The following is a 15,513-nucleotide window of genomic DNA, read 5'->3' on the forward strand; positions in this document are numbered from 1 at the left end:
GTTGCAAATGCCTCAGAAGACCAGGTGCTGGGGAGCAGCAGCAGCAGCAGCAGGCCATTGCTTTCACATCCTACATGTGAGCACCCAAAGGCACCTGGTGGGCCACTGCAAGTAGCAGAGTGCTGGACTAGATGGACTTTGGTCTGATCCAGCAGGCTCGCTCTTATGTTCTTAAGGGTACACTAGTCGTAAACATGAAGGTTCCATCGATGGCCAATTGTCATAAGTGGACCCCCACAAACACATTTGTGCTTGTGTACGTAAAGTGCTGTCAAGATGTAGTCTATTTATAACAGCCTCATAGATTGAGCAGAGGTGATTTGGCATTGCCCTCCTCTGCAAAGTCTTTCTTGGTGGTTTCCCTTCTAAGTACCTTTCCTGCTTAACTTCTGAAATTGGGCAAGATTGGACTATTACTATACTATTCCACATCCCTTGAATTTGTCTCGCCTCCCTTTAAACTCGTCTAGTCATCATATCCTGTGTTGGTGAGTTCCTCAGGCTTAGCGTGTAGTCCAGAATCCTGCTTGGCCTGAACCAGCTGAGCTGTTGTTTGACAATTTGGCCAATTGACAATTTGTCAATTGGCCATGCTGGCAAGGGGCTGATGGGAATTGTAGTCCATGAACATCAGGAGAGCCACAGGTTGCAGACCCCTGGACTAGAATTTCCGTGGCCTCCTCTGGAAGAGAGGAAGCCTTCTAGTTTTAATTCCTGACACTGGGTTTTTTTGGAGTCCAACAGACTAAAATTACCACAAGCCTCCCCGAAAAAGCAGGTCATGTGCATTCACAAAATTTACGACACAAGATTTTTTAAAAAATTGTGTTTATTGTAAAAAGAAAAGAAATCCTCTTGAAGTGTCAGAAGATTCCCCCTCCTACCTGGCTTAAATGTCAGGCCCCAGACCTCCGGATCGTCAGGTCCCAAACCCTCTTGATCTCACTGGCCAGGATCCTGAATCCAGAGTGTGGGGGGACAGGGATTGCTGGAGTGGGGGGATCAGCCCTTCCATCAAGAGTACCCTCTAGTGCAGTGGTTCTCAACCTGGGGGTCGGGACCCCTTTGAGGGTCGAACAACCCTTTTACAGGGGTCGCCTAAGACTCTCTGCATCAGCGTTCTCCATCTGTAAAATGGATAAATGTTAGGGTTGGGGGTCACCACGACATGAGGATCTGTATTAAAGGGTCGCAGCATTAGGAAGGTTGAGAACCACTGCCTAAGACTCTCTGCATCAGTGTTCTCCATCTGTAAAATGGATCAGTGTTAGGGTTGGGGGGTCACCACAACATGAGGAACTGTATTAAAGGGTCACAGCATTAGGAAGGTTGAGAACCACTGCCTAAGACTCTCTGCATCAGTGTTCTCCATCTGTAAAGTGGATCAGTGTTAGGGTTGGGGGTCACCACAACATGAGGAACTGTATTAAATGGTCGCAGCATTAGGAAGGTTGAGAACCACTGCCTAAGACTCTCTGCATCAGTGTTCTCCATCTGTAAAGTGGATAAATGTTAGGGTTGGGGGTCACCACAACATGAGGAACTGTATTAAAGGGTCGCGGCATTAGGAAGGTTGAGAACCACTGCCTAAGACTCTCTGCATCAGTGTTCTCCATCTGTAAAATGGATCAGTGTTAGGGTTGGGGGGCACCACAACATGAGGGACTGTATTGAAGGGTCGTGGCATTAGGAAGGTTTAGAACCACTGCCTAAGAGTCTCTGCATCAGTGTTCTCCATCTGTAAGTGGATAAATGTTAGGGTTGGGGGTCACCACAACATGAGGAACTGTATTAAAGGGTCGCGGCATTAGGAAGGTTGAGAACCGCTGCCTAAGACTCTCTGCATCAGTGTTCTCCATCTGTAAAGTGGATCAGTGTTAGGGTTGGGGGTCACCACAACATGAGGAACTGTATTAAAGGGTCGCGGCATTAGGAAGGTTGAGAACCACTGCCTAAGACTCTCTGCATCAGTGTTCTCCATCTGTAAAATGGATAAATGTTAGGGTTGGGGGTCACCACAACACGAGGAACGGTATGAAAGGGTCGCGGCATAAGGGAGGTTGAGAACCACTGAGCTATTGGCAAATACCTATAAGGCAAACATTGGAAAGAGTTGGGGCTATTAACGTTCTCCTGAGGGCTGATCGGGGGAGACATAGATGGGAAAAGATTAACTTGGAGGGAGAAGCGAGTTCATGGTGCTGCTCCTTGCCGCTTGGCGGGGAGGAATCAGTCACGACGGTGGCAGGAGGGAAGGTCAGCCCTTGGCCCATTTTCAGAGCCCACGGACACAAAAGCAAGCCTCTTCTGCCGGCTGCTTGTGATATGACGATCCCTTGGCAAGTCTCTGTCTCACCAGGAAGGAAGAAGAAAAAGAGGAAGAGTTTGGATTTGTATCCCCCCTTTCTCTCCTGCAGGAGACTCAAAAGGGCTTGCAATCTCCTTGCCCTTCCCCCCTCACAACAAACACCCTGTGAGGTAGGTGGGGCTGAGAGAGCTCCGAGAAGCTGGAACCGCCCCTGGAACTTCTGGAGAGTCCTTATTGTTTAGGCTCCTTCAAACTTCGCTACGATTTATCGCCGGATAGGACCTGGGAAGAGAAGAGACACAACATTAATATTGGCACGTTGGAAAACAAGGGGGAAAAAATACAGCAGTGGTACCACTGAGCGGTTGTTCCTGGCTCTGTATCCGGCTTTTCCTGGCTCATCTTTGGTGAGACAATCCATACAGTCTTCTGAGAGAGAAGACTGCGGCTCCGTTTGCCACTATAGAACCTCCATGCCCAGAGACAGTATATCAGAGCGGTAAACAAGTGTCAGGAGACGACAGCTGCACAGCCCACTCGTGGCTTCCCAGAAAGACCTTTTTTGACTCGCCAGTGGTGAGCATACCGAACGGTGACAGGAGCGAATCTTACGTACAGACGTTCCCTCCTGGGCCTGCAGGAGGATAGGCTCCCATGTACAGGCCAGACGGTTCAGGGTTCGAATCCTGACAGTGCCCCCAGGCGCAGTTTCCCCTAGCTCCAGCCCTGAATCCTGGCCACATGACTGAGCATGGATTCAGCAGGGAGCGCGCAAATCAGAATGAATCCAGAGAGCTATTTGTGGGTCTGGCCTACACAAGCTGGGTTTGGGTTTGTTTGTTTTTTGAATTTGTGGCAAAACTAAATTCAGGCTTTCAATGGTGACTCCTGTTCCTAGAAGACACGTGATCCAAAAGGACAAGAGTGTCTCTGAGGACGTATAGTGTTTTGTCTCCTTTGCCAACCCATGATCTAGAAGAAGAGGAGTTTGGATTTATATCCCTGCTTTCTCTCCTGCAGGAGACTCAAAGGGGCTGACAATCTCCTTGCCCTTCCCCCCTCACAACAAACACCCTGTGAGGTACGTGGGGCTGAGAGAGCTCCGAGAAGCTGTGACTAGCCCAAGGTCACCCAGCTGGCATGTGTGAGGGAGTGCACAGGCTAATCTGAATTCCCCAGATAAGCCTCCACAGCTCAGGCGGCAGAGCGGGGAATCAAACCCGGTTCCTCCAGATTAGATACACGAGCTCTTAACCTCCTACGCCACTGCTGCTCCTACATTTTATTTTAAGGGCAGGACTTCATGGTGGACTCTGAGTCACCAAAAGCGTCTAGTATTTGGGCCTGTTGTAAAGTGAATGATCAACGTTGTGGGCTAGTAACACTTGCAGATAGTTTGTAAGAACTTGGTCCTGAAAAGCAGTTAGCAAGAGTTACCAGCCCTCAGTGTTTGCGACTCTCTTTGCAACCCACCAAATACAAGAATCCATGCCCTACAAGGAGAGACTTACGGAGTTGGGTATGTTTAGTCTGGCGAAGAGAAGGTTAAGAGGTGACATGATAGCCATGTTTAGATATTTAAAGGGATGTCATGTTGGTGAGGGAGAAAAGCTTGTTTTCTGCTGCTCCGGAGACAAAGACCAGGAGTAACATGTTCAAGGCAGTGGTGGGATCCAAAAATTTTAGTAACAGGTTCCCATGGTGGTGGGATTCAAACTGTGGCGTAGCGCCAATGGGGCTGGGCGGGGCACGACGGGGACGTGGCCGGGCATTCCAGGGCGGGGCATTCTGGGGCGGGGCTGTGGCAAGGACGCAGCCGCTGCGCCCGGTCCTTGGGCGGGTAACGAATGCATGCAGGCGCAGGCTGCCACGCACGCTGGTGCACCTCCTGCTAGACTGCTTCAAGTTCCGCGCGCTACTGCTGAGAGGAGGGGTGTAACTAAGGCAAAAATCACGTGGCAAAATCACCAATTAGTAACCCCCTCTCGGCACACACAAATAATTAGTAACCTACTCTCGGGAACCTGTGAGGACCTGCTGGATCCCACCTCTGGTTCAAGGTGAAGTAAAAGTGTTTTCACCTAAACATCAGGAAGAACTTCCTGACAGTCAGGGCTGTTCGACTGCGGAATGCACTACCTTGGAGAGTGGTGGAGTCTCCTTCTTTGGGGTTTTGTAAAGAGAGACTCAACGGCCATCTGTCAGGAGTGCTTTGATCTTGTGTTCCTGCGTTGCAGGAGGTTGGACTTGATGGCCCTTGGGGGCTCTTCCAACTCTATGGTTCTGAGTAGAGATGCCAGCCTTCAAGTGGGATTTGGTGATTGCCCCAGAATTATAGCTCATCTCCAGACTACAGAAATCAGTACCCCTGGAGAAAATGGATTCTTTGGGGGTGGGGGGGACTCTGCCATTGTACCCCACTGCCTTCCCCAGGCTCCATCCCCGACTCTCCAGGGGTTTCCCACCCTGGATCTGGCAACCTTACCCCCTTACCCTACGCAGTGGCGTAGGAGGTTAAGAGCTTGTGTATCTAATCTGGAGGAACCGGGTTTGATTCCCCGCTCTGCCGCCTGAACTGTGGAGGCTTATCTGGGGAATTCAGATTGGCCTGTGCACTCCCACACATGCCAGCTGGGTGACCTTGGGCTAGTCACAGCTTCTCGGAGCTCTCTCAGCCCCACCCACCTCACAGGGTGTTTGTTGTGAGGGAGGAAGGGAAAGGAGATTGTCAGCCCCTTTTAAGTCTCCTACAGGAGAGAAAGGGGGGATATAAATCCAAACTCTTCTTCTTCTTCTTCTTCATGCTTGTATCCAGCAGGGACTTGTTACACAAGTCATTTCTGACAAAACCATAGAGCCAAATACCAGCCATCTATCCAGGGGGGGAAATAATCTCAGGCCTTTCTGTTCTTTTGCAAGCCCAAACGGGCAGCGTGAATCTCCCTCCCGCCTCGTAAAGAAGGAGAATTAGGGATCTCCTTACCTACCTGGTTCCGCGTTTTGTGTGACTTTTGCAGTGAGACGCGCCACTGGTCGTACATTTTGATGCTCAGGTTGGCGCAGCCGTACGAACTTCCGTGCTTGCGCATCCACCCGAAGAACTGCTTGAGTTCCCTCCGGAGCGTGTTGTTGTGCTCACCGTTCTTCGGCTCGCAGACGGCAGCGGCCCGCCCTGAGGAAGAGCAAAAGATGGCTGAGGAAGGGCTCGCTACAAAGAGGAGGTTGGTTCCTGTGGAATCTCCACATGTAGCAACATTCTAGCTTTGAAGAGCGTATGCTTAGTAACAAAACATAGGATGTTCAGCACCTTCTGGCCTAGCCAGATGGTCCAGTTAACCAACAAACGGGACCTGAAAGCTGACACCTTTCCTTGCTATTTGTTCCCCATCTTCCGGCATTCACAGGTAAATTGTCTGGAAACATGGAGGTTCTGCCTATCATGGCCACAGCCAAGCAGCAGTGGTTAAGAAAGGGTGCACTCTAATCTGGAGAACCGGGTTTGATTCCCCGCTCTGCCACTTCAGTTGTGGAGGCTTATCTGGTGAACCAGATTAGCTTGTGCACTCCAACACACGCCAGCTGGGTGACTTTGGGCTAGTCACAGTTCTTCGGAGCTCTCTCAGCCCCACCTACCTCACATGGTGTTTGTTGTGAAGGGGGAAGGGAAAGGAGTTCATAAGCCCCCTTGAGTCTCTTTCCAGGAGAGAAAGGGGGGATATAAATCCAACTCTTCTTCTTCCTGTGGAACCTCCATAGGTAGCAACAGCCTAGCTTTGAAGAGCGTATGTTCAGTAACAAAACATAAGATGTTCAGCACCTTCTGGCCTAGCCAGGTGGTCCAGTTGACCAACAAACGGGACCTGAAAGCCTTTCCTTGCTATTTGTTCCCCATCTTCCGGCATTCACAGGTAAATTGTCTGGAAACATGGAGGTTCTGCCTATCATGGCCACAGCCAAGCAGCAATGGTTAAGAAAGGGTGCACTCTAATCTGGAGAACCGGGTTTGATTCCCCGCTCTGCCACTTCAGTTGTGGAGGCTTATCTGGTGAACCAGATTAGCTTGTGCACTCCAACACACGCCAGCTGGGTGACTTTGGGCTAGTCACAGTTCTTCGGAGCTCTGCACCGCCAGCCCCACCTACCTCACATGGTGTTTGTTGTGAAGGGGGAAGGGAAAGGAGTTCATAAGCCCCCTTGAGTCTCTTTCCAGGAGAGAAAGGGGGGATATAAATCCAACTCTTCGTCTTCCTGTGGAACCTCCATAGGTAGCAACAGCCTAGCTTTGACGAGCGTATGTTCAGTAACAAAACATAAGATGTTCAGCACCTTCTGGCCTAGCCAGGTGGTCCAGTTGACCAACAAACGGGACCTGAAAGCCTTTCCTTGCTATTTGTTCCCCCCATCTTCGGCATTCCACAGGTAGAATGATGTGCGGAAACAGCTGGAGGTTCTGCCTATCATGGCTACAGCCAAACAGCCGTGGCTAAGAAAGGGTGCACTCTAATCTGGAGAACCGGGTTTGATTCCCCGCTCTGCCACTTCAGTTGTGGAGGCTTATCTGGTGAACCAGATTAGCTTGTGCACTCCAACACACGCCAGCTGGGTGACAGGCTTAGGCTAGTCACAGTTCTTCGGAGCTCTCTCAGCCCCACCTACCTCACATGGTGTTTGTTGTGAAGGAAGGAAAAGGAAGAGTTTCATAAGCCCCCTTGAGTCTCTTTCCAGGAGAGAAAGGGGGGATATAAATCCAACTCTTCTTCTTCCTGTGGAACCTCCATAGGTAGCAACAGCCTAGCTTTGAAGAGCGTATGTTCAGTAACAAAACATAAGATGTTCAGCACCTTCTGGCCTAGCCAGGTGGTCCAGTTGACCAACAAACGGGACCTGAAAGCCTTTCCTTGCTATTTGTTCCCCATCTTCTGGTATTGGCAGGTAAACTGTCTGGAAACATGGAGGTTCTGCCTATCATGGCTAATTATCCATAGCCAAGCCTCTCCTAATGTCAGATCTTGTAAACTATGCAAGATCGGCTTCAGATAGTACTTGAGTGGGTACCCACTAAATCACTGCTGCTAGTGTTTTAATGTTTAATTTATTTATTGTTTTAACTGAAACTATTTGTTGTATTCAAATGTTGATTGGTTTGTGAACCGTCCTGAGCCCATCGGGGGTAGGGCGGTCTATTAAATTTAATGATGATGATGATGATGATGAAGAAGAAGAAGAAGAAGAAGAAGAAGAAGAAGAAGAAGAAGAAGAAGAAGAAGAAGAAGAAGAAGAAGAAGAAGAAGAAGAAGAAGAAGAAGAAGAAGAAGAAGAAGAAGAAGAAGAAGAAGAAGAAGAAGAAGAAGAAGAAGAAGAAGAAGAAGAAGAAGAAGAAGAAGAAGAAGAAGAAGAAGAAGAAGAAGAAGAAGAAGAAGAAGAAGAAGAAGAAGAAGAAGAATCATCATCATCATCATCATCATCATCATCCAGGGTTGCAGAGGAAAGGAATGGCAAACAGCCTCTGTTCATCTCTTGCCTTGAAAACACCACAGGGCGATCATTTGCAACTTGAGGCGACTTTAAACACACGGATACACACACAAGCTCAGTAGCCGTTGCCGCGTCTTGCGGCCATGACTTCCACAAGGGCATTATTGCAGAGAAGCATTTCCTTTTGCCTGCTCTGAATCAACTGCCCATCAGGTGACCACAGATTCTGGAATTATGGGAGAAGCAGAAAAAAGTTCTCTCTCTGCACCGTTCGTGTCGAGGCTTGGATCCAAAGCACAGTTTCTACACGTGCAAGGATTTCCACCTGCGGAGTGTGACTCTCTCACCTTCCTTCTCCAACAGCAGCCGGACAAGCCCCCTCCCCAAATCCTGGAAGTTCAGGCTTCTATGGGAAATGGGGAGGCAAGAAAGTCATGCTTCACGGGGTGAGGAAATCCTTGCACCACGGAAACCCTGACCTGGATCCATGCCAACGGTTGATTTTACAAGCTGCGGTCACATTCGACTTCTCTCCCTTTAGCTCAGCAAAGTGCTGAAGAACGTAACAGCCCTGCTGGATTAGACCATTGGTCCATCGAGCCCAGCATCCTGCCTCACACAGTGGCCAACCAGTTCCTCTGGGAAGCAAAACAGGGCTTAGAGGCCTTGGTCTTCCCTGATGATGATGCCTCCCACCCAGTGGTGGGATCCAAAAATCTTAGTAACAGGTTCCCATGGTGGAGGGATTCAAACAGTGGCGTACCGCCAGTGGGGCTGGGCGGGGCACGATGGGGGCGTGGCCAGGCATTCTGGGGGCGGGGCATTAATAATTTTTCTGTTACTGTCAAAAACTCTTACTGTAAAAAAAAGTTCCTAACTTCCAGCTGGTATCTTTCTGTCCATAATTTAAACTCATTACGGCAAGTCCTATCGTCTACTGCCAACAGAAACAACTACTTCTCCTTCAATTGACTGCCTGTCAAATACTTCATACTTTCAAATACTTAATTTTGTTTCTAGAAATCCAAAGAAGGATACTTTCCTTCAACAAGGAACTTTACCATATTTCTAAAACATGTTTTTAAAACAGCCCAACAGGGAGAATTATTCCATTTTCTACCTTCGCTAACCAGCCACATAGGAAACAACAGGACTTTATGATTTTTGCACCTAATGGAATTTCTAACGGAAAAGCAGACCCAATTAGCAGACCCTCTTGGCACACACAAATAATTAGTAATCCACTCTCGGGAACTGGTGAGAACCTGCTGGATCCCACCTCTCCTCCCGGCGCTGGGATTCAGAGCTTGCTGCCTCCCAGTGTGTAGATTTCCTTTAGTTCTTCTGCTTAGTGATTAGCCCTTGATAACTAAAAATGGAGCCTCTGTGTTCAGGAGCAGTCTGCCTCAGAATATCAAGTGCTGGGGACCAGAAATGGGAGGAGTTTTCCTCCGCTCTCTGCCTGTTAGCTTCCCAGAAGCCTCCGGCTTCCCACCACTGGAAACAGCACTCTGGAGGAGATAACAACCTAACCTCTTAAAAACCTTTTTAATGTCCATTTGTCTGCTTTTCACAACAACCAATTTACCTTCTGCAGACATGCTGGGTGGCCAGATGACCTCTTCTGCAAGCCAGATAATTTGTCACCATTTCCCCTCTTTCTACCAAGACAGCAGGGTTACTCTCCCCGCTAGGTCCCCTATTAACCCAGTCACAGTTGTTAAATCATGTGCCCAATTTGCAATTTGTGCTCAATTAAGCACAGAGTTGCTCTTTCTTGAGGTGGCAAATAAACCTTCCCTCCCTCCCGCTCGACCGTCCCAGAGGCCAGAAGGGAACGGAAGACGTTACACGACTTGGAAAGAGGGAGAACCTATCGTGGCTTTTGGGGCCGGCAACATACGGCCCGCCCAGCTGGGAAATAAGACCTTCAGCCTGGCTCCGGAGCAAGAAATCCAGGTGCCGGGCATACGGCGAGGTCAGCCTTCCTCCGGGGGCTCTTTGCTTCCTTCCCCAAAGGCAGCACAGGTCTGCCTTTGGCACGGAACTGGTTTCTCCGGGCTGACATCTGCTCGGGTTTCTGGAGCAGGGGGAGGCGGCCGCCCCGAACGACGAGCTGGAAGGGCGCCCAAAAAGCCCGCCAAGAGGGAACTGTGAGCCCAAGCACCTGGTGGAGAGTGTGGGCCGCACCCCAGACCTTTGATGGTCCTTGCTGAGGTCCGACGGCTGAGCGACAGGCTGTCGTTGCGTCTTTGGATGGTGTAAACTCCCTGATTTGGCTTGCTCTGGTTTTGGCCACGCCCACTTTAGCAAGTTGGTGAGTATCATCATCATCATCATCATCATCATCATCATCATCATCGTCATCGTCATCGTTATCATTGTCGTTATCGTTATTATCATTATTATCATTATTATCATTATTATCATTATTATCATTATCATTATTATCATTATTATTATAAATATTAAGAACATCAGAACAGCGCTGCTGGATCAGAGCAGTGGTCTGTCTAGTCCAGCACCCTCACACAGAGGCCAACCAGTTAACCAAGAAGAAGAAGAAGAAGAAGAGGAGTTTGGATTTTTATCCCCCCTTTCTCTCCTGCAGGAGACTCAAAGGGGCTTACAATCTCCTTGCCCTTCCCCCCTCACAACAAACACCCTGTGAGGTAGGTGGGGCTGAGAGAGCTCCGAGAAGCTGTGACTAGCCCAAGGTCACCCAGCTGGCGTGTGTGGGAGTGTACAGGCTAATCTGAATTCCCCAGATAAGCCGCCACAGCTCAGGCAGCAGAGCTGGGAATCAAACCCGGTTCCTCCAGATTAGATACACGAGCTCTTAACCTCCTACGCCACTGCTGCGCCACTGCTGCACCAAGAGCAGTGGTGGCGAACCTATGGCACTCCAGATGTTCATGGACTAAAAATCCCATCAGGCCAATTGGACATTCTGGCAGGGGCTGATGGGAATTGTAGACCATGAACACCTGGAGTGCCATAGGTTTGCCCCCTTGGACCTAGAGGGCCAACAAACAAGATACACAGGTCAAGGCCTTCCCTTGACATTGACTCCCGGCACTGGTGTTGAAGAAGAGTTTGATTTATACCCCACTTCTCTTAACCGTAAGGAGTCTCAACGCGCCTTACAAACTCCTTCCCTTCCTCTCCCCACAGCGAACACCTTTTGAGGCAGGTGGGGCTGAGAGAGTTCTGAGAGAACTGTGACTAGCCCAAGGCCTCCCAGCAGGCTTCCTGTGGAAGAGTGGGGGAACAAACCCAGTTCACCAGATAAAAGTACGCCATTGGAGGAGTGGGGAATCAAACCCAGTTCTCCAGGTTAGAGTCCACTGCTCCTAACCACTACCCCACACTGGCTCACTCACTGCCTTTAAATTTGAAGGTTCCCTTTAGTAACCATGACTAGTAGCCATTGACAGACCCGTCCTCCATGAATCTGCTAATCCCCTTTTAAAGCAGATATTATTTCACAGGTGGCAAACTCACGTACCTCCAGATGTTATGGACTACAGTTCCCATCGTCCCCTGCCAGCATTTCATATGATATACATTTATATTGTATGGGAAACACTCACCATTCCGAGGTGTTGAGGCTGCGGTGGGGCTGCTCCAGTCGCTCCATATTCCTGCCTTCTTGGAACCGTAGATTCCAAATGGATTGCAACGCACTTGGACAAAGTAGACCGTGCCCGGTCTCAGCCCGGCCAGTCGACATGAAGTCTGATTCCCCACGTTGTCCACCACCTGCTGGGGAAGAGGGGCAGAGCTGAGAACCCCCGATTATCAGATCAAGACCCAAGCCCACGTGAGGTTCCAAAAATTTTAGTAACAGGTTCCCATGGTGGTGGGATTCAAACTGTGGCGTAGCGCCAATGGGGCTGGGCGGGGCACGACAGAGTGGTGGGGCATGATGACAGAAGTGCGGAGGCATTCCCTGGTAGGGGCTGTGGCAAGGGGCGCCACTCGCGCCGATCCTTGGGCGAGGAAGCGAATGCACGCGGAGGTGCAGGCTGCCCGCGGTGCACCTCCTGCTAGACTGCTTCAAGTTCTGCGCGCTACTGCTGAGAGGAGGGGCGTAACTAAGGCAAAAATCACGTGGCAAAATCCCCAATTAGTAACCCCCTCTCGGCACACACAAATAATTAGTAACCTACTCTCGGGAACCTGTGAGAACCTGCTGGATCCCACCTCTGCGTGAGGCCCCACAGGGCTCAAACCAGCAACCTGGAAAAATGGGGACAGATTTCCTTGTCTGAGGTAGCTGAGGAAATGGTAGGCCTTTGGAGGCAGTTGGTTCCATCCGGAATCCTTCTGCTCATGGGAATCGGGTCATCCCAGACAGCCAGTCCCAATTGACAGCTTGGTATAACACTTGAGATAAAATCTGTAAAGACTCCCTCCAAATGGGGAAGGTATTCAGTGGTGGGACTCAGCCGGCTCACACCACTTCGGCTGAACCGGTTGTTCAAATGGTGCTTGTAAACAACCAGTTGTTAAATTATTTGAATCCCACCACCAGAACCGGTTGTTACATAATTTGAATTCCACCACTGAACTTATTCCTGAGGTAGGTCACCAGGGACAAACTCAATTTATTGCCGCTGAGCAGAAAACCTTGCTGACCAATCAAAATGCTTATTGCCTCCTGGGAGAAAATCCAAAATGGCGACCAGATGATGGCAAAAATAGAATTTGTCCCTTGATCTGTGACCTTGCTCTGCCTAGCAACTGACCCTCCTCAATTGGACCCCCCCACACACACACACACACATTTTCCATCCACAACTGCAGGACATATCACCTTCCACTCTGAACTGTCCTCTACTCGATACTGGATCTGATATTTGGCTTGGAAGAGGAAGTCTTTGAGGGCTGGCGGGGCGCTCCATCGGACACTGAGCTGGTCCTCCAAATCTCCGACGCGGCTCACGTGAACATTCGAGGGGGGGTCGGTTGTCACTGTAAGATGAGCACAACTGTTGTTAAACTGGGTTGGACACGTGTGTTGGGGAAGCAGATACTCTCTGGCTGATTAAAGTAAAATAAAGTTTCCCCTTCAGTCGTGTTTGACCCTGGGGTACCACCGCAAGCAGTGATTTTATAGGCAAGCCGTTTTTATGGGGTAGTTTGCCATTGCTTTCCCCGGCTAATCTTTACCCCCTAGCTATGAGCTAGGTACTCATTTACTGACCAAGGAATGGATGGATGGCTGAGTTGACCATGAGCCAGCTGCCAGGATATCTGACCCACAGGGGGCTCGAACACCTGACCCTGTGAGTGGCAGTGCAAGCACTTAACCACTACGCCACTAACCCACTCTGGCACGAAAAGTCGCATCAGAAGTGCTCTCGCTTTCCCTGGAGAAAGCGAGACACACAAGCGGGGCAAGAGGAATTGCGTTGGGACAAGAAATCTTGCTTTGACACGCTTCCTCGCTCAGTGCGCAGCCGAGAGGAAGGGCATTGAGACAAGATTTCTTGCCCTGATACGCTCCTGGCCCTACCGTGTTCCAGAGCCCCGGCAGGTAATTGGCTTCTGAAAACATTAAACCCCAGATACCCTGTTTCCCCGAATATAAGACATCCCCGGAAAATAAGACGTAGTAGAGGTTTTGCTGAAGTGCGAAATATAAGGCATCCCCCCCAAAGTAAGACGTAGCAAAGTTTTTGTTTGGAAGCATGCCTGACGAACAGAATACAGAAATACAAGACATCCCCTGAAAATAAGACATAGCGCATCTATGGGAGCAAAAATTAATATAAGACACTGTCTTATATTCGGGGAAACACGGTAATAGCTGTGGAGAGTAAGCAGGAGTCTACCTGAGGTTGAAACCAGGCAAGTATGGGAAGTATAGATATAGACATATATCCATACTCCTTTGTATTCCAACCCTATTTTCCAACCTATTTATACCTTAGGAACTCTGGGTGTGTGTGTTTCATTCATTCATTCATTCATTAGATTTGTATACCTCTTTCCCCCGAAGGGCTCAGGGCAATGAACAACAGCTGCAATATCAATACTATAACCATAATAGGCAACAAACATCAAGGAACGTACTATCAACAACATGAAAAAATATCAATCGTATCACAATGAAACAATCTAACTACAATAAGCATAACCTTTAAACATAGGGTTATGACAAAAGCATCAACATCATGTCATCGAAACGTTACATAACCAAGGCGTCGATAATTATAACAGAAGCAACAACATTTTAACATTTCAACATCATCACATCCCTAGCATTTGAGTCAAGTGCTTGCGAACTTCTTATCCCTACCATAAAGATGATCAAATTTGCATTATAGTCCTCTCTGTGGAGTTTCTTCCAAGAGCTGATCTTCGTGTACAATGGTATTAAAGATTCCCTACCCAGCCTCTTGCAATACTAATAAGCAGTCTGCTCTGAGCTAATTTCCCCCCACATTATTGAGAGGCTGTGTCTCCATCCTGGGTGACGCCCTATTACCATGCACCAGAGAAGACAGAACTCCTCAATAAAGAAGAAGAAGAGTTTGGATTTATATCCCCCCTTTCTCTCCTGCAGGAGACTCAAAGGGGCTTACAATCTCCTTGCCCTTCCCCCCTCACAACAAACACCCTGTGAGGTAGGTGGGGCTGAGAGAGCTCCGAGAAGCTGTGACTAGCCCAAGGTCACCCAGCTGGCGTGCGTGGGAGTGCACAGGCTAATCTGAATTCCCCAGAGAAGCCTCCACAGCTCAGGCGGCAGAGCTGGGAATCAATCCCGGTTCCTCCAGATTAGATACATGAGCTCTTAACCTCCTACGCCACTGCTGCTCCCCCACCCCCCCCCCCCCCCCCCCCCCCCCCCCCCCCCCCCCCCCCCCCCCCTCCCCCCCCCCCCCCCCCCCCCCCCCCCCCCCCCCCACCCCTCCCCCCCCCACCCCCCCCCCCCCCCCCCCCCCCCCCACCCCCCCCCCCCTCCCCCCCCCCCCGCCCCCCCCCCGCCCCACCCCCCCCCCCCCCCCCACCCCCCCCCCCCCCCCACCCCCCCCCCCCCAAACCCCCCCCCCCCCCCACACCCCCCCCCCCCCAACCCCCCCCCCCCCCACCCCCCCCCCCCCCCACCCCCCCCCCCCCCCACCCCCCCCCCCCCCCACCCCCCCCCCCCCCCACCCCCCCCCCCCCCCACCCCCCCCCCCCCCCACCCCCCCCCCCCCCCACCCCCCCCCCCCCCCACCCCCCCCCCCCCCCACCCCCCCCCCCCCCCACCCCCCCCCCCCCCCACCCCCCCCCCCCCCCACCCCCCCCCCCCCCCACCCCCCCCCCCCCCCACCCCCCCCCCCCCCCACCCCCCCCCCCCCCCACCCCCCCCCCCCCCCACCCCCCCCCCCCCCCACCCCCCCCCCCCCCCACCCCCCCCCCCCCCCACCCCCCCCCCCCCCCACCCCCCCCCCCCCCCACCCCCCCCCCCCCCCACCCCCCCCCCCCCCCACCCCCCCCCCCCCCCACCCCCCCCCCCCCCCACCCCCCCCCCCCCCCACCCCCCCCCCCCCCCACCCCCCCCCCCCCCCACCCCCCCCCCCCCCCACCCCCCCCCCCCCCCACCCCCCCCCCCCCCCACCCCCCCCCCCCCCCACCCCCCCCCCCCCCCACCCCCCCCCCCCCCCACCCCCCCCCCCCCCCACCCCCCCCCCCCCCCACCCCCCCCCCCCCCCACCCCCCCCCCCCCCCACCCCCCC

At 51.9% G+C, this 15,513-nt stretch overlaps 1 protein-coding gene across 1 annotated transcript in view; it reads right to left on the reverse strand.

Moving 5' to 3' along the window:
- Positions 1–1,956: 1,956 nt before the first annotated feature.
- Positions 1,957–15,513, reverse strand: part of CRLF1 (cytokine receptor like factor 1) — a 49,042-nt gene continuing 35,485 nt past the window's right edge. The window contains exons 4-8 of the mRNA XM_048497776.1: positions 13,115–13,158; positions 12,603–12,760; positions 11,377–11,545; positions 5,296–5,480; positions 1,957–2,590 (exon numbers count right to left, since the gene is read on the reverse strand). Coding sequence (XP_048353733.1) covers positions 2,567–2,590; positions 5,296–5,480; positions 11,377–11,545; positions 12,603–12,760; positions 13,115–13,158 — 580 coding nt within the window. The 3' untranslated portion in view covers positions 1,957–2,566. The remainder of the gene's footprint in view (positions 2,591–5,295; positions 5,481–11,376; positions 11,546–12,602; positions 12,761–13,114; positions 13,159–15,513) is intronic.

This window comes from Sphaerodactylus townsendi, linkage group LG05, assembly GCF_021028975.2.
Source record: "Sphaerodactylus townsendi isolate TG3544 linkage group LG05, MPM_Stown_v2.3, whole genome shotgun sequence".
In the NCBI taxonomy this organism is placed as follows: domain Eukaryota; kingdom Metazoa; phylum Chordata; class Lepidosauria; order Squamata; family Sphaerodactylidae; genus Sphaerodactylus; species Sphaerodactylus townsendi.